This window comes from Canis lupus, chromosome 11 (genome assembly GCF_048164855.1).
Source record: "Canis lupus baileyi chromosome 11, mCanLup2.hap1, whole genome shotgun sequence".
Taxonomy (NCBI): domain Eukaryota; kingdom Metazoa; phylum Chordata; class Mammalia; order Carnivora; family Canidae; genus Canis; species Canis lupus.
In genome coordinates, this window is record NC_132848.1 from 23,002,490 (window position 1) to 23,027,910 (window position 25,421).

Sequence of the window (25,421 nt, forward strand, 5' to 3'; positions counted from 1 at the left end):
CCCAGAATCCTTACTCGGGGTGGCCTCAGGCTCACCAGACACACCCCTGAACTCAGACTCAAGCTTCTGTGACTCTCTCTCAACCACCAGTTGTCATTAGCAATCTTTCTGATTCATTTCTGATTAGTCAGTTACACAGTCTGTCCTCAAAATAAGGATTCTTGTTTCATTAAAAAAAAAAAAGCTACATATATATATATTGCTGTGTGTGTATATATATATATTTCATAAAATAGCAATACATATTTATATATATATACACACACGTGAAAGACTTTGAGGAAAAAATTCTATAGCAAAATTTATATTTGAAAGTTATACTTAAATGAATGTAGGCTACAATTTCAATTATAATTTAGCCACACCTGCACCATCCTGAAATGGGTTAAGTTTGTTACAGGAGGACTGGAGGGGCAAAGAAGACAGGGGACGCGCGTGAGTGGGCAAGTTTTGTAAGCAAGGCATGAAATATTATTCTCTAACTCTAGAGATAAAATGTAATTCAAATTAAGGACTGACGGCTCCAACAAACCAGGAGTTTACATTTGAACTCTTCCACATACACAATTTGTTGAATGGTGTGCCCACAAAGGCCAAAATTATCATTAACCTGGACAAGCTTAACCAAGACACAGGCTCAAAGCCGTGGCTGAATTCATCTCACTAGTCCTTTAATAAATTAGAGATGAATTCTTGTGTTGTGGGGAGGATCACTGACTTTGGCATCAGACAGACAGAGTTCAAATACAACCCCAGCTACCTCTGTAACCCAGGCAGACACCTAACCTACAGAACCTCTGACCCCAGCGTGGCAGACAGCAGGAGCACCACGGGAAGATGAAATGGAAGTGGCTGGAAGATGATACCTGGGGGAAAAGCCAAGGTAAGCCATGCAGAGCAGCAGGAGTAAGAGCAGTGGTGGTAATGGGGGCAGGAGTGGGGTGGCGGGTGGCAGTAACCAGTAGCAGAAGCAGAAGCAGCAACTCATTTACCGAATGAGAATCACACGCTGGGCACGGTGCACTTCATCATCTCTTTCAATCAGTTACGGCAGTTTCCCGGGGTGGCTACTGTAGTTATCCTTACTCTACACATGAAGCAGAGTTCCACAGGTACAGGTAACATACCCAAAGCAGTGAGCGACACAACTACCTCTGCTGTTCATTACTCTGCTATACAGATTATACGCCTGAAAACTATCCAGGTGTTTCCCAAGAGCAGCTAGTTTCATCTACTAATACCACAATTCAATGGAAAGGAAGACCAGAAAATTGTAGAGATGCAGACTCTCATTTCTGCTGCACCAACCATGTGGACTGATTTTGATTCATTTCCAAAACTTCTCACCAAGTAGTATGGAGTCAATGAACGGTGATACTTCCCAGCACTTTCCCTCCAGAGCCACCCATACTGTCACCATGATGCTCCAGGGGCTGCCAACAGACACTTAATGAACACACGCCCTGCTTCACTGACTGACCCTCAAGCGTTTTTAAATCTGGCAGCCCCTAATCCAAGTGGACATTCTAAGTCAGCAGTTGGGGCCACAACCCGGGCATTCCAAATGGAAGCACTGCAGTGTCTCCACAGGGTTCTCTACTGAAGTTCCTCATCTGAACCACAAAACACAGAATATGTTTTCAGTTCTCACAAACAAGGCACACAGCACCATTCCAGATGCATAGGAAAGAAGTTAATTCATTGCATGTCCCTGCTGAGAAAAACTCTAATCTTTCTGATCCCATTAATCTGTGAAGAACATACAACTTTGAACACAGAATTACCCATTATTTCCTGAAAAGGAGTCAACAGGGAACCCAAGAGTGCTGCTGGACTGGAGACTGAGTGCTCTTGTTGAGCACCCCCCCGCCCCCCCCCACACACACACACCAGCACAGACACCATCAGCAGTGAGCCCGCAGGCCCTCCAGTCACCACACAAAGCTCAAACAAGCTCTGATCAGGGCCTAAAAGCATGAGTATTCACTGACCCTTGAACACCACAGAGGCTGGGGCACTCATCCCCACCATGCAGTCAAAACTCCATGTTATCCTTTCTGAGTCCCTGAAAACTTAACTACTAATAGCCTACCTGTTGACCAAAAGTCTTACCATTAATATAAATTGATTAACATGTATTTTGGATGTCATATGTATTATATAGTGTGCTCTTACAATAAAGTAAGCTAAAGAGAAGAGAATGTTAAGAAAATCATAAGAACAGAGGTCCCAGATGGCTTAATCAGTTAAACGTCTAACTCTTGGTTTCAGCTCAGGTCATGATCCTGGGAATAGGAGATCTAGTCCCATATCAGGCTCTGTGCTCAGCACAAAGTCTGCTTGAGGTTCCCTCTTTCCCTCTGCCCCTACCCCTGCTCCCACGTGCATGCGTTAGTATATGCATGCATGCATAGCCTCTCTCTAAAATACATAAAATCTTTGAAAAAAAAAAAAAAGAAAATTATAAGGAAGAGGAAATACATTTACAGGACTATACTTATTTTAAAAATCAGCATATAAGTGTACCTGCACAGTTCACACCTGTGTTGCTCAAGGGTCAGGTGCACATTCACCAGAGGGCAAGGTGGTGGCCGGGGCGCTCCAGGCAGAGAAAAGGACACATGCAAAACCATGAGATTACAGGGAAAGGAAGAAATGTAAGAAGTTCCGTGTCACCATAATGTGGTGACAGGGAGAAGAGGGAAGGGGTTGGAGATGAAGCTACATTATAAAAGGCCTTACCCACCACACCCCAGGATTTCACCGCATCCTGTAACAGGCAATCTATGCCACTAAAATGGCAGGGTGCAATCCGTGCTGGCAATAGAGCAGCTAACAGAAAAGGGAAACACAGATATCTGAATGAGACTTTGGCTACTGCCCATTCATGTTCGTGGCAGCCTGACTCACAGGAGCTGAAAGGGGGAAGCAACTCAAGTGTCTCTCAACAGGTAAGCGGATAAACTAAATGTGGCCCACGCACACAATTGAATAGGATTCAGCCTTAAAAAGTAAGGATGTTCTGACACATGCTACGACGTGGATGAACCTTGAGGACACTATGTTCAGGGAAGCAAGCCAGTCACAAAAGGACAAAGACTGCACAATCCCACTTCCATGAGGTGCTCAGAGCCACTGAAATCATAGAGGGGGCAGTGGCTGCCGAGGCAGGGGGTAGGGGATCAGGGAGCTGCTTAAGTGAGGACAGTTTCAGTTTCTTTTTTTTTTTTTAATTTTTATTTATTTATGATAGTCACACAGAGAGAGAAAGAGAGAGAGAGAGGCAGAGACATGGGCAGAGGGAGAAGCAGGCTCCATGCACTGGGAGCCCGACGTGGGACTCGATCCCAGGTCTCCAGGATCGCGGCCTGGGCCAAAGGCAGGTGCTAAACTGCTGCGCCACCCAGGGATCCCGACAGTTTCAGTTTTTTTTTTTTTTTTTTTAAAGATTTTATTTATTTATTCATGATAGACACAGAGAGAGAGAGGCAGAGACACAGGCAGAGAGAGAAGCAGGCTCCATGCACCGGGAGCCTGACATGGGATTCGATCCCGGGTCTCCAGGATCGCGCCCTGGGTCAAAGGCAGGCGCTAAACCACTGCGCCACCCAGGGATCCCCCGACAGTTTCAGTTTTGATGAAGTTCTGCAGGCTGGCCGCACAACAGTGTCAGTGTACACTTCAACATGCACACTTCAACATGATGAAAATGGTGCATTTTGTGTGTTACAGATACATTATCCACGACGCTGAAAGATGGGCACAGCCAAAGTCTAGTCAAGGATGATGTGAGGGTAAAAGCAAAGCTGTGAAGAGGGTGAGCTCAGGGGACTCAAGCTGGTGCCCACAGCAAGGTCGTGGACCTGGGGGGTGACAAGCAGAAAGGGACTTGAGGACTCTGAGCTTCCCCCCTCAGCAGATGCCATTACAGGAGTCAGCATACTAACTGGTAAGAAAATTTATTCATTTCCTGTGTGTTTTCATCTAAACAACTTTTACTGGCCCCTGTGACGTGCCAAACACTGTCTGGGAAACGTGGCCACCCCAGAAGAAAAAGAGAAGTCCGTGCCCTCATGAGGTCGCCAGCTCCATGGCACACACATCTGCATGCTGATGTGTGACATACTACGGGGTACAGCAAATGATGCAAGGAAATGAAAGCACTTCTCCTGTGGAAGGAAAAGAAGACCGGCAGTGGCACATGAGCAGCTGCTCCATGAAGGGGGGCAGTGGCTACAACTTTTTACTAAATAAAAAGGGAAACTGTTTAGTCTGGCAGCCTCATTTGGTTACATAATGGAGTTTAAAAACTGATCCTTCAACAGGAATATGGAAATTATAAAACTGAATATTAAAAATACAATTCAACCATGTATCATTCTCCTTGCGTTCAGGTATTCCTTACTGCAAAGTAATTTCCTAATTGACAACACCCTCCTTCGTGTCACTCATTTTAGGTAAAAAAAAAACTACAAATACTTCTTTTTCTGCAACTGAAGTATGCATGGGGTGGGAGGGGCACTGGATTCATAAACATGGCCTTTAAACTGACTTTAAAAGCAGGAACCTTCCTTTTCGTTAAAGATATTAAAGAAGAAATACCACTTAACGAGACTACAAAGGAGTGTAAAAGCTTAATTGTTGGAAGCCAAATACATAGGAATTTCAAAACCACAGCAATTATAAAAATTGTGACTACAATCAAAAGATTAACATTTTTTAAAGTTTTTGATCATTAGATCTGTGATTTCTAAGTAAGTTTTATTTTTCCTGAGGCAACATTTCCAATAAGGCTAGAACACATGTGCTATTGGAGTCATCCAGAGTACGGTGAATCATCTCCTTCCATCCTCTAATTTTACAGGCCGAGAAACTGAATCCGAACAAGGTAAAAAGCCTGGCTATGGTCACATAAAGAATTACCACCATGAGGAGGCAGGGAGCCACGGTCTCCGTGCTCCAAGGGCACTGCTTTTCCCACTATAGTAGCAGGGAGATCATGGACCAGTCCATTCTTTGTATGAAATACCTATGGGAAATCTAGAAACGTGAGTGGATTATGTCCCAAATCATTACACCAGTGATGTGAACACAGGAGCACATTTCAAATACACAAATATAACACACAGTAATCAAAGAACAAGTATAACATTTTGTTCTTAACGTTTCTGAGTTTGCCTTTACTGAATAATGGCGCCAACCTGGATCGTGCAGCCCCACGTAAATCATCGCCTGTTGTGGCTAAGCTGTAATGTTAACCAACCAATTTAAAACCATTACTGACACAGAAACATGTATTTAGAGATTCTGTGCCAACTAAGAAACCACATAGTTTTTCAGTCATGTGTACAGGATACTCTGTATGGAATGCTAAATACTCAAAACCACACTGGTTTTTGGGGTTACCTTTCTTGATTGCTCATTTTGGCATACATGGCTTTCACCAATTCCGGGCTTTTCAGAAAATGGTCTGTAATAATCAAGAACCTAAGAAAAAAGGAGGAGAAAGTGTGGTTACTAGAAACACAGTAAAATGGACATGGCCTTATCTACTTTATGGGCATTTTACACATAAAAGTACTTCTTTTTATCGAACTTTTGATATGTTGTAATCTTAAAATGTTTTAAGAGGTTCACATACCACTTTTCCATTAGCGGCTAAAAGAAAATAGAAACCCTCAAAATAGGTTTCTCCAATTTTACTTTGGAAAAATTTATTGAAATGATTCAAACTTGTCAACTGGAGGGAAGGGCTTACTATAGGTCTAAGTTCCATTTTAACTATAAAATGAAATTTAGCTACAAGTTCAGGTATAAACAGAAACCATATTACACAGTTTACTCAGAAGGTTAAGTGCTAAAATTAACTGGAGAAATGGACATGTCCCACGTTTTATTTAAACACATGCCAACAAACTGGTAATGCACACTGGCTTGATTGCCTTGTCTGTAAGAGCTCTCGAGTTACCAAGAAAACATCCTCATTGTCAAGCAATGCACTCATCTCAACTCAGAGATCAACTTATGGAAACCCTGAGGCAAAGATTATAAGCCTACTTCTTCAAAGTACCACTGTGACAACTAAAAAGATTGAATAGTATTATTAATTAATTCTGAATCATATTGGCCAGAGGGCATCTGCAATCTTAAGAACTAAAGAATATACTGTTTATAACCAAGGTTATAGCAGTAAGACTGTAAAGCATTAAATGTATTTATGGACACAGTTTATTTAACCACTTAACAAAAAATATAATGAAAGTATGTATTTCAGTATGATAACCAAATGAAGCATATTAACTACCACAACACATTGTCACTCATATAAAAACAAAATCTAAATGTGTCCTATTTCTTTCACAACCCTCAAAATAACTGATTAGCACTTTGATATAAAATATTTCTAGGGGGGATCTCTGGGTGGCTCAGTGATTTAGCACCTGCCTTCGGCCTGGGGTATAATCCTGGGGTCCTGGGATCTGGTCCCGCATCAGGCTCCCTGCATGGAGCCTGCTTCTCCCTCTGCCTGTGTCTCTGCCTCTCTCTGGGTCTCACATGAATAAATAAAAATCTTTTTTAAAAATTTAATAAAATATTTCTAGTGGGGCCCTTGGGTGGCTCAGTCGGTGAAGCGTCTGCCTTTTGGGACAGGTCATAATCTTGGGGTCCTGGGATCGAGTCCCACATAGGGTTCCCTGCTCACTAGGGAGTCTGCTTCTCCCTCTGCCTCTACCCCTCCCCGAGGCGCTAGAGCTCTCTCTCTCTCTCAAATAGATAAAATTTTTAAAATAAAAATAAAATATTTCTAGTAATAATGGATATAATCAAAATTCTCCATTTTCATACCAGTTTAGGAAGGTCATCAAACTGCAACAACAGAAATTCATGCATTTTAAGCCAGGTACACAAAAGTGATCCTAAAGCTCATTCATGATTCAGCTTTCTGGAGCTCAAAACATTTTCCCAGACACACATCCATTCAAAAATGCAATGTTCCAGGACACCTTGGTGGCTCAGTCGGTTGAACATCGGACTCTTGATTTCAACACAGGTCATGATCTCAGGGTTGTAGGATCGAGCCCTGTAACAGACTCCACATGGGCATGGAGCCTGCTTAAGATTCTCTCTCTCTCTCTCCTTCTCCTGCCTGCCCCCAGCACTCACTCACTTTCTCCCATAACACAAATAAATAATAATAAATAAAAAGGATTTTAAAAAGTACAATATTCCAAAACTGTGCTGGGACCTAGGTCACTATCTATATTCCAAAATGCTAACAGTGGAGAAAGGCCTGCACACAAATAAAGAATTAGACAAAAATGTCTTAGGGGCAATACACATACTTTGTGAATCAGAGAAATAACAAAGCTGATCTAACCAGAGGGCCATGGCAGGAGGCTCAGGAAGCTGGAGAAGGGTTTTGTGAGTCCCTCACTGAAGGGGGAGGGGACAGCATTCAAATTACAGGTGACAGGGGCACCTGGGTGGCTAGGTCGGTGAAGCATCCGCCTTGGGCTCCGGGTACAATCCCAGGGTCTTAGGACTGAGTCCTGCATCGGGCTCCTTGTTTCACAAGGCGTCTGCTTCTCTCTCTCCCTCTGCCCCTCCCCCTACTCATACTCTGTGTCTCTCAAAAATAAAATACTAAAAAAAAAAAAAAAACCTTCAAATTACAGGTGATAAGGATTTGGAAAACAGGACAGCCATGAACTCAGGGAGCTATACCAGGAAAATATGATGAGGTTTAGAGAGATTCAGGATGGAAAGCTTCCATCTTGCAATGATACTGGGCCCCCACGGTGGGCTCTCGTGTCCCTGAGCCAAGGCTCCATGATGACCACACCCTCCTCCATGACACCAGTCAGTGTCCTCTCTTTCTGATCAATTTTGCTGATGTTAAAGAGCCCATCTTGCCTTGGTTAATTTTTTCTATCGATTTGTTTCCTGGGTCACTGTTCGCAGCCCTGATTCCGTATCATTTCCTTCTTCCTGCCGACTCAGGTGGTTCTGTGCTCTTGTCAGTCTTTACTAAGTAGAACTTTCACAAAGGTCACTGCTTTCAGACCTTTCTTCTTTTCTTCTAGAAACTTTTAAAGCTATAAATTTCCCTCCAAGCATTGCTTTATCCTACAAATTCTGTATCTTCATTATCCTTCAGTTCAAAAGGCTAATTTGCCCTGTGATTTCTTCTTTGACAAACTAATTATTTAAATGAGCTAATTTCTAAAAACTTGGAATGTTTTCTTGGTATCATCTGATTATGGTTTTCTAATGTACAGTGCGGTCAGAGACCACATACTCTATATTTTTGATCCTTTTCATATATTTACTGAGACTTTTTTATAGCACAGACTGCGGTCGCTCTTGGTGAACATTACACATGCAGCTGGAAAGTGGATTTTACAAGTGTTGAGATAACACTCTACGACATCACTCCATGAAGATGTTCTGAGATCTCAAAACGGAAATGATACAATACTGGATGAAAGCCTTAGTAGACCAAAGACCTTTATAGCTATTACCAGAAATCTACAGCACATAAGGAAGACTGACAACTTCAGTTACTAAAACATCAAAAATTTATATCTATAAAAAAAGCCACATGAAAAGGCAAAAGACAAAGAAGTAAGAGAAAATATTTGCATTTTATTTTACACAAAGGACCACTGGCCCCAATTTAGAAAATAAGCCTACCTATAAAGAAGGATAAGACTGACATCCAAATGGAAAAATGGGTAAAGAAAATGAAACATACATATAAGAAAAACAGGCTCTTCAACATATAAAATGATCCTCAACCCCTTAACAAGAAAAATAGAAAATAAAAGTCTATAATGATACCATTTTAAATGGTGGCAGGACTGGCAACTCCAACACTCGGATGGTACTCCGTTAGCAGTGATGGAGGAAACCAGGTCCTTGTAAATCACCAAGAGGAGTATATAATAGTCCAACAGCTATGAAGGACTACTTGGCAGTGTTTGCTAAACCATAAAAAAGCATGTTCCCTTTGACCTAGCGATTGACCTTACGAGTTATTGGACAGTAATACCTGCTCATGTGCAGTATGACACATATGAACAAGGCTGTTCCCTGCCCCATTCCATAGTTACGGAACACTGGGAACCTAAATTTCACCAAGAAGGGATTGTTTAAATAAATCGCAATATATTCATATAGTGAAACATAAAAGATAAAGTTCTTTATATATTTATATGGAAAAGATCCTGAAAATATTTGGTTAAAAAAGCAAGAGGCTCAGGAATGCCTGGGTGGCTCAGTTAGTTAAGCACCTGACTCTTGTATTTAGGCTCAGGTCATAATCTTGGGGTCCTGGGATTGAGCCCCATATTGGACTCTACACTCAGCATTGAGTCTGCTTGAGATTCATTCTCTCTCTCTCTCTCTCTCTCTCTCTCTCTCTCTCTCCTACCCCTTTCCCTGCTCACACAATCTCTATAAATAATATTTTATAATATATATATATTATATTATATATATATTATATATATATACAAATTTAAAAAACCAGAAGGCTCAACAGAGTGTTGACAAGAGCAAGCAGGTCACCTGTCTAGGGGCTAGGGCTGGAGGAACTAAGGGGGTGGCTGGAAGGGAAACTACACTTTCTGATACTTGAACTATATGAAAGTACTATCAAGGAATTAAACATGTATTTAAGTATATGCTAGAAAATTCATCTCAAATTTATTTCTGCCTCACAGACACCGTGCTAAGGAGTGAAAGCATGGCCATCTCTTAGTGGGACTTCATCTGGTGTCCTTGGCAGCTTGACTTCCCAGGAAGAAAGGCAGAGACAGTGGAGAACTCAGGTATGCTCTATCTTACCAGAAGTTATTTCTGTTTCTCTAAAACAGCTTAATAATAAATCTGAGTCTCTTCTCAGATAAAGAAAAACACAAAGAGAAGATGAAGTCACTTCATGTCCCTGTCACTGCAATGCAGTAACACAGTAATTCAAGTCACCTAAAGTCTGATCCCTAAAATGCAGTCCTTAACCACTTCCTGCAGAGACCATGCACACAGATGAGGTCACAGACTACACACGCTGCCAGGACACCCCTCCCCCACAACCGGGTCAATGCCATGCCTGCTCCTGATACAAGCCACCCTTAACCCAGAGTTTCAGCCTCCCTTTCTCTGAAGGGTCCCCCCCACCCCAACCACACAGCCCCACACCACGCAAACTCCCAGCTACAGGATTTCACAGCACCCTATGCCCCATCTTCTGGAACTTCCATGCTGGCTGCACTCCACGATGTCTCCGGTTAGATGCAGAGTGGGCATCTTAAATTCAACACGGCCGGAACAGAACTCTTGATCTCCCCACTGCCACTCAACCACCCACCAGCCAACAAGCCCAGAACCCAGCCTGTGCCCCTGCCTTTCCTCTCCCAATCTCACCCCACACACCCCATCCTGCATGAAGCCTCACTGGCTCTCCCAGCAGAGAACAATCATTCTGCATGTGTCTCTTCACCTCCATCGCTGCCCCAGCATCCAAGCTGCCCATGCCTCTTACCTGGACTACAGCTGCCTCCATTCGGCCCTCTCCCTCCCCTACAGCTTGGTCTCCACCTAGTGGCCAGAGGGATCTTTTAAAATGAAAACCAGAGGGCGCCTGGGGGGCTCAGTCAGTTAGGCCTCTTGGTTTTGGCTCAGGTCATGATCTCGGGGTCATGGGATGGAGTCCCATGTCAGGCTCTGCACTCGGCAGGGAGTCTGCTTGAGTTTCTCTCTCTCCCTCTCCCTCCGCCATTCCCACACTCATGCACACACAGGCATGCATTCTCTCTCTCTCTCTCACTCAAAAAAAAAAAAAAAAAAAGAATAAATCCAAATAGATAAATGCAAGCAAACCATGTCTGTACACACACTGCTCAGAACTCTCCAATTACCTCCATGGCACCCATGGCACAGAGAAGAAGACCAACCACCTCTTCCTGGTTTACAAAGCCCAATGTAACTGGCCTCTAGTACCACCCCCACCCCCCCACCCCCCGACCAGACTGCATGTCCCATCCATTATGCTGAAACCACCCTGGTCCCCCTGTCCTGCAACAGAGGCCTCTGCTGGGGGTTCTTTGCACTCTGGGTGTTCGCTGCTCCATGTTCTTCCCAACCTGTCTCTGCCTTTACCCACAGGCTGGCGAGTGTCTTCTCAGCTCAAAGGCCACAACCTCAGCAAAGGTCTCCTTGATCTTCCAATTCCAAAGTAGCACCCAGCCCCTCTAGGCCCCCTTACTCCACTGGAGTACTCCATCAAGACCAAATGATCTTCTTGGTTTTCTTCACAGGGTCTATCCCCCCTCCAATCATATTTAAATTACTACTAATAAAATAGCAAATACTATATCCCATTTACTGTGAGCCAAGCATTGCTCTAAGGAATAACTCCGTATACAAAACACAGTGTGTATTTTTCTTCGAAGCATTCATCTGGCATGCTACATGTTTATTTGCAAGGGCTGTTCATTATCTGTCTCTCCCTAAAACATAATGTCTTAATTTTGAATCTCCCGTGCTGTGAACAGTATTTGGCACATTTCAAATGTGCCACTCAATCAATGACCAGTGACTTAATTAAATAGATAATGTTTAAAGTGAGCATCGGTAAGTTTTTTGAGTTTCCGACAAGCCTGCACAGAGTAGGAGGGGTGTTAAACTCCCAAGTTCTCCAAGAGAAAAGCATATCAGATCCTCAGGAAAAGGGCAATTATTCCTTGCATGGAGCCCAAAGTCCCTCATCCTGTGCCACGGGGGCCCCCTTGCCACAGCATCCTTGTGGCAGATTTGAAATAAGTCAGAGCAAAGCTGCTTCAGTACTGCTCCCATAAGCCAGGCCCCACCCAAACCAGCGAGACACACATGGGAACTCAGTTCGGCAGGTCAACCTAAGAAAAACTTTGATGGGTTCCTACAGAGGCACAGATGGACTGTTCATTTCTCAGATTTTCTTTGAGTTCTTGGGTTACTCAGGTAAGTACTGGGTGGCAATGACATCAAGCACATACTCACTGGGCTACCAGTCAAATATAAAACTATATGCTTTAAAAGTCACCAAAGCTGAATACTGGCTCACTAGCTTTAACCAAAAACTATTAAAACAGAAAGCCATCAGAGTCAAGGGCAAGAATGACATCTTCCCATGATGCTAAATACAAGAGGGTGGAAGAAGTACCACCATTGTATGGCTCAGAGCGACAGCAAGATAGACAGTGTTGTTAGCCAACACTCCTCATGCCAAACCAACAACTCCAGTGAGTTTCCAAAATGCCTTTAAACACATGAACATGAAGGTCAAAAGCCTGAAAACATCTAATCTAAAACCACTCCCTTCAATGGAGAAAAAAGAACATATGGCAAGAGGCCCACAAAGGTTGAGTGTCCTGGGAAGGCCGGTCAGCTATCCAAAAGTCAAGATGAATCCTCCATCTCTGACTTCAATGGTTTCCCTGAAAAATGTTCCCCTTTATAGACTGTTCCCTGAAAATGCTGCCCTTTGCTCAAGTAGTCCTTCTGGAAAAAAAATTTCAGGAGAACTCAGGGTCTGGTTCTTCTTGTGACTTTAGTTCAAAATGGTCAAGGATAAAATAAATTCCTCCATGTTTTTTTCTTGTTAAAGATTTTATCAAAAAAAAAAAAAAATTTTATCTTTAGGTAACCTCCACACCCAACATGAGGCTCAAACCTACAACCCCGAGATCAAGTTGCACACTCCACCAACTGAGCCAGCCAGGTGCCCTTTCCATTCTTTTCTTCACTCAATAAGAGGAAATTCCACTAGTGAGTGAAGACAGGGGCACTTTTACTGTAACTGTTTGGAAGACAAGAGTAACTGTCACATTCAATTTAAGCAAGAGGCAGAAGAAAGCATTCTGTATGAACATCCATACAAACAACTGGAATTTTTTGCTACATCACCTTATGGCATAACAATTAGTGTAGAATATGGCAAATACACACACAAAGCAATGAGTATGAGATGCCAGCGGGAGGGAGAGATTTTTTTTTGCAACTGGAAAGTGGTAAGTGCATGACTGTCAATTATGGGTAAGGTTGTGTTAGTTGCTGAAATTGCCTTTTTAAAAATAATATATTCTCTATCCCAGCATACTGCATAAAGTTACAAGTAAAATTCTCAACTTTCACTCAGAATTCACTGCATTTACTTTCTCACCAAACATCTGCTCAAGGGAAACCAAAGACGAAGATGAGACCCAATCACATTCAATGTTTTCTAAGTTACAGACTTTAAATTTGTGATTAAATTCTTTTGCAGAACAACTATGTCTGTAAATTCAGAAATTCTGTGGCAGTACTGTGTGAGGGAGGTGGGGTCCCACTAATCTGAAACCTAAAATGCCACAAGGACATCCAGAGACCGTAAGATTCAAATAACACTCCAAACTTTATGGAAAATAGAACAAATGGTCTTGGGGGAGTGTCACAAATATATTCTAGCAAAGGCAGAAAGTGGAGTAGAAGGGGCAACAGAGAAACAGATTTATTTTACAAAAAGAAAACCTAGAAATGTGATACTTTTGCTAAGTCCTGAATTTCTCTCACACGCACACTCACGCACACACACATGTTGAATTCTGTCCCTCTGTGTGCACAAGGGTCACAGGCTTGCTTCAGCTACTACTTTCTGTTTCTGGTGCCAAAACTGACTCATGCAGGCCGTCAGAGGCAAAACTCCTGAGTCTAATCTTAAAATTCATCATTTAAATGTGATTACAGAAAAGCTAACATTCACAAATCAAGCTGTTGATGCCAAAGCACTGACCACATTTTTACATCATTTTCCATACTGGCTAAAACCCAAAATGCATGAAGGTCTTTCTTTCCATCTCCTCCTTTCTCTCAAACTTCCTCATTTATCACTGGTATTAAAGCATGTGAACAGTTACAGACAGATTAATTATTATCTGCAGCGCAGGGTTTCTATGCCATGTAGAAAGTGCCAAAAGCGATCTCTAAGTTTCAAGGAACATACGTTAAAAAAAAATAAAAGATCAGTATGCCGTTGGTAAACAGAGGTATTCCTAAAGTCAAGGTTTTAGGGAAAACTTTTTCAAATGAGAGCCATTTATTATTTCCATTTCCATATAAGCATACAATATCAATGCTACACTTATGAATGAAATAGATTTCGGTAACTGTGAAAACCTAAAAAATGTTTTTTACACCTCACTAATGAAATGAAGAATCTGATTTAGACATGCTCCAGATAATGAATGCTCTCCTATTTGTTCCGATTTCTGGGAAATCCAACCCACAGCTGCTTCCTACGGCAATCTAGACAAAGCGCACAGAGCAACTAAAAAGTAACTATCTCCTATCTGACAGGTAAATAACAGCTTCTGGGGCTTGAATGTGAGTAACGTAAGGCAGAAAATTCTACTAGAAAACAAATGAGTTATAATCTCTGAAAAAGACATTACAGCCAGCCAGGATCTCCAAGGCACCTTCTCTGGGCTGTGGGATTTAGATGAATTCAAACGCCCAAACCCAACCCTTGGATTCATCTCGGGTTATCTAAGAGCATGAAAACATCTTTCACACCTACAAACAAAAGGAGCAAACATTTTTAGAAGGACATTATCCCAATAATTCAAATGCGCCCACACTTTTCCTGTGTTTCTGGTGTACCTAAACAAAAAGGCCTGGTTATTGAAACCTTACATTTGTCCTTTTCCAAGAAAAGACACCAAACCCATGAATTCTAACACCATGCAGTTTTGTACTTTTTTTCATCTATCCCATAATGTTAGCAGGTGGGAGGGCAAAGAGTGGGTGCTCTCTAATTTTCAGAGATGGGTTCATATTTAACAGTAAAAAGCAACAATTTTGTCAGAAGCCTCTGGATGCTGGCACAACTCATTTTATCGTGCTTTACTGTGCTAAGCAGGTAATGTGTCCTTTACAAAATGAAGGATTGCGGCAAGCCTGTATCTGCAAGTCTCTCAGCACCAGTTGTCTAACATTTGCTCACTTCATGTCTCTGGTCACACTCTGGTAATTCTCACAATATTTCAAATTTTATTATTATAATTTTTTATGATCTGTGATCAGTGATTATCATTCAATGAAAGCTCAGATGATGGTTAGCATTTTTTAGCAATAAAGTGTTTATAAATTAAGGTATGTACACTGTTTTTATAAGAGATAATGCTATTGCACACTTACTAAATCGCACTATAGTGTAAATGTAGCTTTTACATGCACTAGGAAACCGAAAATTTCATTTGACTCACTTTGCTCCAGCATCTGGAACCAAACCTGCAATAAATATCTCTGTACACCTGTATTTCATGATGTGATTTTGCTTAGCAAATGCAGAGTTCCTCTCACACAAACTGGTGTCAGTGATGTGTGGTGGAAGACATCAGCTACTCCCAGGACTTCCCATTCCTTTTCCTGGCTACTTCACCTCCTGACCTCTGAGAACTCTAACTTGAGCTATTCTGAATTGGATTTCATCTTATGCCCTTTACTCCATGCTGCTAGATTACTGGTGGCTAACACGCAGATCTAAGATACTTAACGAAAGCAACAGAATTCGGCTATAAAAATTTTTTCTAAGTAAGCAGACGCTAATGATTCATCCACCCTGCTTACAAAACATCAGCATCCAGAGGCAGGTAATCTAAGTCAAGCGCAGTATCAGGATGTTTTCATGCACCAACTTGTGTTTGCGTGCAAATCGTAATTCAAATACAAATAAACGTTCAGAAATATAAATAATTTAAAAATCAGGTATAATTTCAATAGAATAACAAAGTTTACACTTAAAGAGACCCAAACTAAGAAAGCTGATACCTCGCTTTTGGAATGCAAATGCACTGCTGGCAGCTCAAGGCTCCCCACCAGGATACACAACTTATGCCCTGAACACGGTGACCACTACGTGAAAACATGCATAAAAATAGACCCTAAGGGAAAGAAAGGAACATGACAAAAAATCATTTTTGGTGATTTTTACAACGATGAAGGGGTCAACTCCTTAAGACCTAACAGTTACAAATATATACGTGTACCTAACAATGAAACCTGGAAATAAGAGTATACATACAAAAGCCAACAGATCTGACTGGAGCAACAGAAGACAGTCTGCTTCCAGGAATAAGCAGAACAGGTGTACTGTACAGAAGACCAAGAAACAGAAGGCCCAACAGGCATCTACACAGCACCTCACCAAAACCCAAATCTGCAATACTCTCAAACACGTGTGGGACAGTCTCCAAGACACACCAGGTGCTCGGCCATAAAACACACTATATTTAAAAATTAAAAACAGAATTTTAAAAAGTGTGTTGTCTAACCACAATGGAATGAAACTAAAACTCAATAGCAAAAGGAAATTCAGGAAATACACAAACATGGGAAATTGAACAAGTCCTATATAACCAATAGGTCAAAGAAAAAAGTCACAGGGAAATTAGGTATAATTTGAGATGGATTAAGATGAAAATATGTGAGATACAGCTAAAGCAGCTCTTTGGAAGGAATTTATAAATGTAAATACCTACATAAAAAAAATCTCATCAATAACCAAACCTTCTAATTTCTTCAGAAACTGAAAAAAGAGCAAACTAAACCCAAAGCAAGGAAGGAAGGATAAATAAGGATCACAGCAGAAATAAATGAAATAGAGAATAGGAAATCAACAGCAAAAAAAAAAAAAAAAAAAAAAAAAAAAAAAAAAAAAGAAAGGAAAGGAAAGGAAAGAAAAAGAAGAAAGAAAAAGAAAGAAAAAGAAAATCAATGAAACCAAAAGTTGGTTCTCTGAGAAAAGCAAAACGTTGACAAAAATTAAGCTATAATAACCAGAACATAGACTGAAATTACTAAAATCAGGGAACAAGCCTACCAACCTCACATAAATAAAAGGGATTCTAAGGGAGTAATATCAATAACTATGTGCCAACATATCAGACTGCCTCAGCTATGTGGACAAATTTTGGGAAAGAGACAAACTAGTCAAACTGACCCAGGAAGAAGTAAAATATCTACACAGTCTTATAAGAAGCTGAAATTGGATGAGTTATTAAAAAACTTCCCACAATTAAAAAAAAAAAAAAAAAAAGGCCTAGGACCAGAGGGCCTCAATGATTAATTCTACCAAACAGTTAAAGAAAAATTAACACCAATCCTTTGCAAACTTTTCCCCAATAACAAAAACAAAAGCATAAGAGAAAGGAACACCTCTTACCTCATTCTGTGAGGCAAGTGTTAGCCTGATACCAAACCAGACAAAGGCACCCCCCCAAAAAACTACAGCCCAATATGCCTTATCAACACAGAGACAAACGTCCCTAACAAAACATGAGCAAGCCAAAGCCAGCAACATATGAAGATTATATACCATGAGCAGGTAGGATTTATCCCAGAAATGACAAGTAGTCATTTGCCTGAGTGGCTCAGTCTGTTGTGTCTGGCTTTTGATTTCGGCTCAGGTCATGATCTCATGGTCATGAGACCAGGCCCCATGTCGGGTTCCATGCTCTCAGCATAGAGTCTCCTTATACATTCTCCTTCTCCCTCTGCCTGCTCACTCACTCTCGCTCTCCCCATCTTTCTCAGAAAAAAATAAAAATAAAACAGAACTAATCACTGTAATACACTATAGTAATAGGAAAAGGAACAACAACCTCAACAGATGCAGAGCACTTGATAAAATCTAACAGCCCTTCAGGATAAAAACATTCAAAGAACTAAGAGTAAGTACAGGAAAGTCCCTCATCCTGAGGAAGGGTAACTACGGAGAGCCATTCTTTACACTTGGTGGTAAAAGCCTTCCCCCTGACATCAGGAGTGTGACACAGAGGTCTGTTCTTCACATCTATTCAGCATGGGACTAGTCAGAGCAACTAGGTAAGGAAAAGAAAGAAAGGGAACCTGACTGGAAAGAAAAAAGGAAAACTATCTCTTTGCAGATGACATGATCCTACATAAAGTCCTAAAAAAAAAAAAAAAAATCACAAAAAATTATCAGAACTCATAAATGAGTTCAGCTCAGGTTGCAGGATATAAAATCAACAAACAAAATCAATCGTATTTCTATACACTTGCCATTAACAATCCATGGACGAAAATTAAGAAAACAATTCCCCTTAAATAGTACCAAAAATAAAATACTTTGAATTAACTGAACTAAAGATATGTAAAGGCTTATACACTAACACACGACGGAACTGAAATGAATAAGGCCCAAATAAATGGAAAGATACCCCTAACACATGGATTGGAAAACTCTATCTAGTTAAATGGTAATATTCCTCAAACTGATCTACAGATCCACGTAATCTCTATCAAAACTCTAGCTGCTTCTCTGAACAAACTAAAAAGCTGATCTAAAATTAATACAGAACACAAGGGACCCAGAACAGCCAAAGAAAATCTTGAAAACGCAGAACAAAGTTGGAAGACTTAAAAAGAGTTTCTGATTTAAGACTTACACAAAGCTACAGTAATGACAGTGAGGTACTGATATAAAAGAGAAAACAGAATGCAAAAAAAACCCAAAGTCAAGACACACAAAAAAATCAAAGACCCTGAACAGATCCTCAGGGAGCTGTAGGGCAACAAGAAAAGACTAAAGTTTGTGTCACTGGCGTACAGGGACCGCTCCGAGGGCCATGGTGGCCTCCCACATGTGCACACAGGCCACATGGACAAAAGCCCAATACCCTGAGATCCTCCCAGAACTCAAGGATGGGAAGTCTGAGGCGGTGTCCTTCCTGCCCCATGGGAGGCTGCCAGGGACAGTCAGATAAGGTGTCCTATCTGCCCACCCCCTCAGAATGTGAAAGTGCTCCAAGCAACGGGGCATCTCCAAATGGTCACCCTGGTCTTCTGGCCCCTTGTCAGCACGTGGGACGAGGATCAAGGCTTCTCCTTCTCACTGTCCACAGAAGTAACAAACTGTCTAAATCTAACAATAGCCTGTGGTATCTTTACCAGTCACAGTCAGCCTCAGCCTTGGCCTTCTGTGGCCTGACACAAGGCCCCCAGAACAGGGGAAAGAACACAAGGCTGCAAATGTATTCGAACAGATAATGGCTGCAAACTCCCCCAAATTTGGCAATAGAAACTTAAAGATTCAAAAAGTCAAGAGAATCCAAAAAGGTATACCCAAAGAAATCCATACCAAGACATCATAATTAAACTTCAGAAAAGACAAAGAAAAATCTTAAAAGCAAAGGAGAGAGAAATGAAGCATTATGTACAGAGATGGAGGATGGACAGACACAACAATCTGGATGACAGTGATTATCTCATCTGAACAGAAGCACACAAGACTCATATCAACATCCGATCCTTAATGAACCACCTGGTACAGCCACAGCAGCCTGACCTGGACGCCCCAGAAGGGCTGTGTGTTCTCAGGCTGTGTGTCCCAGTCCTCACAACCTCACTTCACCTCTGCCCAGCCTCCAGGTGCTGCTGAGAAACTTTTCTTACTTTGTCAGCATGTGTTAAGTTTTAACTTATTGTTCAATTATTATAATTCAAACTCTTACTCTGCAAGGAAAGTGATCTGTTGGGATGTTCTTAAGCAATCAAATTTCTAACAAGATACTTACGGCCATTCAGATTCAGGCTGCTTTTGGTGAGCTTCAATGACATCGATGGCAATGTTCAAATTTTCTTCCAGTTCTTTCATTCTTTCAGAATTCAGGGATGTGAACAAAATCATTGATGAGTAGGCAACTATTTTTTTGTCGGGATGATTTAAGCAAGACCTTCCAAATAAAGAAATGAGGGTGTGAGCCCTACTCAGCAATATGATAAAATATGATTATGATACATACATAATAATCCTCCCATTAACAAATTGAGTGCCTACTTATGTTTTTAAGGATCAACACTTTGAAACAAGTACACCATTTACTGTAAGAATAGCAATATAAAATGAGTCACAGCACAAAGCATCCAATATTAAAAATGCAGCTAACTTAAGACTCAAAAGTAAAAAGCAAATACCATCCGATTAAAGAAAAAGATAAAAGGATTACATTTATAAAGCACTAGACCTTCACTCTTGTTAGAAAAAAAAGATCAAAGGCAAAACACACTACGCCTTTAACTACAGGCATTTCTTCACTAGTTACAAGGGGCAGAACGTGTAGGGGGAAAGACAGTATACTGGCAAAAGAGAATGTGGAGCCAAGAGACCCAGTGGGAGTCCTGCTTCACCCCCTACCCCATCAGCTGTGTGATCTCAGGAAGGTCAATGATTTATCTACTATCAATAATATTATGGGTCGTGGCAGGATTTGCTTTTTCAGTTAAACTTCATAATACTCTTCTGGAGGAAACATTATCCTTATATTACAACGACTGTGTTGACTTTACTTGCCTAAGGGCACAAAGCCAGTGCCTCCCAAAGCAGGAATTCAAATTTGGTTATATTTGTCTCACAGATACATGTGAAGTCAAATAACCTCCTTCCATGTGTTTTCTGATATAAAAATGGAAGACAATGACCTCCGTGCCCTATCTCAGGGGCTTCAGTGAGGATTGGATTTGATGCCATCAGTAAATCCACCACTCACGGGCACCTGGGTGGCTTACTGGCTGAGCATTTGCCTTCAGCTCAGGTCGTGATCCCGGGGTCCTGAGATTGAGTCCTGCATCCGGCTCCCTGCAGGGAGCCTGCTTCTCCTTATGCCTCTCTCTGTGTATCTCTCATGAATAAATACAATCTTTAAAAAAAAAAAAAAAAAACTGTCGTGTAAATTATCGTAACTTCTCTGACTGCCCTGTTGAACAGCCTCTCCTCTATGTTTCTGTGACGTCTAGATTGACCCTCACTGTGTCTGTTCTTACGCTATGGTGTGCTCGCCTATTCTTTTATTTCCCCCAACAAAGCATGGGTTTCTGGGGAGTAATAAACATATCTAAATTACCCATATTCCACTTACCAGCTCAGAACCTCACAGATATTAGGTGTCTAACATGTTTTAGAAGCATGAATTCTCAAAAATGAGTAATTTCTATTTCTGGAGCTTGAATTCCATAATGCTTTCCTTTCACCCAAGCTTAATTATCATTAATCATAAAGATTTGGTGCCTTCAACTCTAATTATTTGTAGGAATTTGCGAGCCGGTTATAGACTCAGTGAGCTGTATCTGCTTATATCAAGTTTATCTGATCCTGACATCAGCCCTTACACAGAGCCCAGGGCACCTCTACAACTAGACCCACCAACAAAACCACTCTGAGTTCTCTTGTCAAAGGTTAGTTTTTGAATTTCATGTATATGAAATGATAGAACCATGGTCTTTTTAGAAGTCAGAAAACCTCTTATCAATATACTCACAAAAAGAGTTCTGGGAAAGCATGCACCCAAACAATAGACTGGGAATCTTCATTCCGCGAGGCAATGTTGCCTAGAAACTGCAGGCCACAGCGGAAAGCTAAGGATTTATAAAAAGTAAAAAAGATATAATTTAAAATTTTTTTGACACATTGAATAAACGTATCTTAATAAAAAAAATCCACATTATTAAACAAGAAGTTTCTGTTAACTTCTAACAAGTCTCTCACCTCAATGAAATTCTGGGCACAATGCAATGTACTCTAGATAAAATTAATTAACTTCTTAGAAAGACTGTAAATATAAACACAAATATACCTTTAATTTATAATAAATATCACTGGATTACATGTTCCAATTAAGACAGGTACTCTTAGACTGGATTTTTTAAAATCTAACTTAATGCTATTTAAAATAAACATCTAAAATGTAAGAATATAGAAATACTGAAAGTTAAAGAATAGTAAAAAGATACATTAAGCAAATACCAGCCTATAAAGGAAGTCATATACCACTTAAAATTAGACATAATAGACATTAAGGCAAAAAGCATTACTGGAGATTGTTATTCATAGTCATTTCAGCACCCCCTCCTTCCCCTGCTCAGTCAGTGGAACATGCAACTCTTGATCTCAAGGTTGTGAGTTTGAGCCCCAAGTTAGGTGTAGAGATTACAAAAGAAAATAAACTTAAAAAAAAAAAAGTCATTTCAGAATGACTTAATTCACCTGAAAGATGTAACAATTTTAAATTGCGATCACCTAATAATATGACCTCAAATATATATATACACAAATAAAAGAAAAACTGACAAAGGTAGAGGAGGAGAAAAATCCACAATTAAATTTGGCAGTAGTTATACATCTTTCTGGGTAACTTATAAAACATGAAGACAAAAAATCAGTATATTTAAAGGATCTTAATAGCATTTAATAATAACCTAGTTGACATATTTAGAATATTTCACCAAATAAAACTGCAGAATATTGGACAAAATCCAGAATGCTGACAACACCCAGTGCTGGCATGGATGTAGAGCAATAAGAACGCTCATTCATGGCCAGTGGGAACACAGAAGGGTGCAGCCCACTCCAGAGGACAGTTTAGTTCAATGGTTTCTTACCAAACTAAACATACTCTTAATGTACAATCCAACAATCACAATCCTCGGTATTCACCCAAAGTAACTGAAAATGTATATCCACACAAAACTCTGCACATTGTTTACAGCAGCTTTATTCGTAGTTGCCAAATGAAAGCAACCAAGATGTCCTTTCTGTAGGTGAATAGATAAACTATGGTCCCTGCAGACAATGAAATATTATTCAGCACTAAAAAGAAACGAGTCATCAAACCATGAACAGATACGGAGGAAACTTACACATTACCACACACATTGCCAAATGAAAAAGGTCATCGAAAAAGCCACATACTGTACTATTCCAACTATGATTTTCTGGAGAAGGCACAACTATGGTGACACTACAAAGATCCACAGTTGCCAGGGTAAGGGCAGAGACGGCGAAAGGCAGAGAACACAGAACGTGTAAGCCAGGAAAACTACTCTGTGCGGTATCATGATGGTGAATACAGGTCACTGCATGTAGTTTTGTCCAAACTCATAAAATGTAAAACCCCATGAATAATGAAGCAACTATAATGTAAGCTATGGACTCTGGGTAATAACAATGTAACAAATGTAATAAAAGGCAGTCCCTGAACACATGGGGGTTGGGGTATGGACATGGTCACACAGTCAAAAATCCACATATGATTTCTGACTCCCCAAAAACTTAACTACGGATAACCTACCAGAAGATTTGCTGATAACCTAAACAGTTGATTAACACACGGTTTGTCCATTATATGTAGTGTATACTGTATTCTAATAAAGCTAGAGAAAATCGTAAGAAAGAGAAAATACATTTACAGTGCTGCTCTCTAACACATCAGTATATACGCGGAGCTGAGTAGTTCAAACGTACTGCACAGGGTCAGCTCTCCCTCTGGAGCCAGACATTGACAGCAGGGGAAAGCTGTGCAGGTGTGGGGGCAGGATACACATGAGAAATCTCCATACGTTCTCATTGTTGCTGGGAACCTAAAACTGCTCTGAATAATCGTCTATTTAAAGAAAAGAAGAGTAACATACAACAGAACTGTTTAGTGACCAGATAACAGACCTACATGCAATCCCCACCTTAGTGTGAGCCCGTGCGAGTATCTGACCTTTGTGAAATCCAAGCTCTTCACCATAATACGTGGACAGTGCCTGTTTTGTTAGTACTATGGTAAGGATGACATGGGAACCCACCAACAGTGTTGAGCGTCCAGGAGGGAACACAACACCTGGCCACCATACACAACAGGGACTGATAAATGCTGGTTTAAAAAGTCCAATTTCCAAATGTTACATGAAAACACATTTGTTCCTGTGGTCAGAGATTCTAAATAGACAACCTGAGTGCTTACTGTGTAAATCCTCATTGAGAATCCTACTATTGAGATAGGTATTCTCATCCTCATTAGAGAGCACAGGAGACCAAGACCCACAGAGGTTATAGGGAACCTGACCAAAGTCACACAATTATAAAGTATCACAATTTTGGATTTAGTCCTGTGATTATATTAATCCAACGTGGTAATCTCATGCTTACCAGAATATCCCATCCCCTTGGTTATACATGAAGTTGATTGGTAAAAACAAAAAAAAAATTTTTCAACTGCAAAATATGTAGTCTTTTCGAGGACATAAGGCATAGAGTAAAACAATATTTCACCATATAATGGAGCAAAAGACAACTCAACACATTTTTAAAAACTGATATACATACAATGCTCATTTACTACATCACAATTATGTTTACATACAATTACTTGGGGAAAATAAGCCCCAAAAATGATTAGAAAAAAATCCCATTTAAAATTAGAAGACAGACCCTAAATAACCTATGGGGACAGAAAAGAAATCTCAATGGAAATATGGTATTTCACACCAAACATTAATGCAAATTCCAGGAACCAAAGCTTCTAGATGGAGCTACTATGGTACACAAAGGAATATTTTTAGCTTTAAAATGCATACTTTGGAAAAGAAGAATGAAGAAAATAAATGAGCTAAGCATTTACTTCAAGAAACTACAAAAAGAATAATAACCCCAAAATAGTGAAGGAGGAAAATAAAAATTAAGAGCAAGAAATTATTAAAAGTGAATGCAGTCAATAAAAGAAAATATCAAGAAATCCACTATGTGACTCTTCAAAAAGCTCAAAACTGACTAATCTTTGGGAAAACTGATCAAAAAGGAGAGAAAGCACAAAGAACAAAGATATTAAATTTTCAGAAATGACAAAGAGACACTGCCATGGATCTTACAGACACCAAAAAAGATAGTCAGAAAATATTACAAATAACATTATGCCGCACTGTTTGAAAATTTAAATTAAATAAACAAAACTCTAGAATACAGCTAACAAAAACCACCTCTGTAAAATATTCAGGGAATGCCTGCAGAGTCTTATACCATTAAGATCATCAAACTGACAGTCAGAAAATTTCCCACCAAAAAAATAATCCTAGACCCAAGCGGCTTTACTGCCCATTCACATTCCAGGAAGAAATAATTCCAATTTTACACAACTCTTGCAAAGAACAGGAGAGAAGACCCTCAAACCAAGGTGGGGAGGCTCGCGTAACAGTGATATCCGAGTCAGAATAAGCACAGCAGGAAAACAGAAGATAACAGAATGTAAAAAATACTAAGAATATATTTCAAAATGAATCCAGTCATACACAGCATGATAAAGCTGAACTTAGACCTGTACTGCAAGTTCGTTTAATGTCACAAAGTCAAAATTTATAACTTACCACATGAACCTACAAAGGACAGAACCATATGATCATCTCAAATACAGCAGGGAACATATGTGATAAAATTCAACACCCTATTCATTATTTCAAACAACAAACAAAACAACTCCCAGCCACCAAAGACTACAAGGGGGCTTCTTTAACCTAAAAATGGGTATCCAACAAAAAAATCCACAGGCACACATTATAATTAATAGTCA

At 40.4% G+C, this 25,421-nt stretch overlaps 1 protein-coding gene across 4 annotated transcripts in view; it reads right to left on the bottom strand.

Moving 5' to 3' along the window:
• The window catches only part of ATXN10 (ataxin 10), a 162,402-nt gene that overhangs the window by 100,768 nt on the left and 36,213 nt on the right, over positions 1–25,421 (bottom strand). For all 4 annotated transcript variants that reach the window (XR_012039079.1, XM_072843543.1, XM_072843544.1 and 1 more), the window contains exons 4-6: positions 21,354–21,450; positions 19,614–19,772; positions 5,407–5,487 (exon numbers count right to left, since the gene is read on the bottom strand). Coding sequence is in view for 3 of the 4 variants with exons in the window: in XM_072843543.1 (XP_072699644.1) it covers positions 5,407–5,487; positions 19,614–19,772; positions 21,354–21,450 (337 nt within the window). In the remaining variant the exon portion in view is untranslated. The remainder of the gene's footprint in view (positions 1–5,406; positions 5,488–19,613; positions 19,773–21,353; positions 21,451–25,421) is intronic.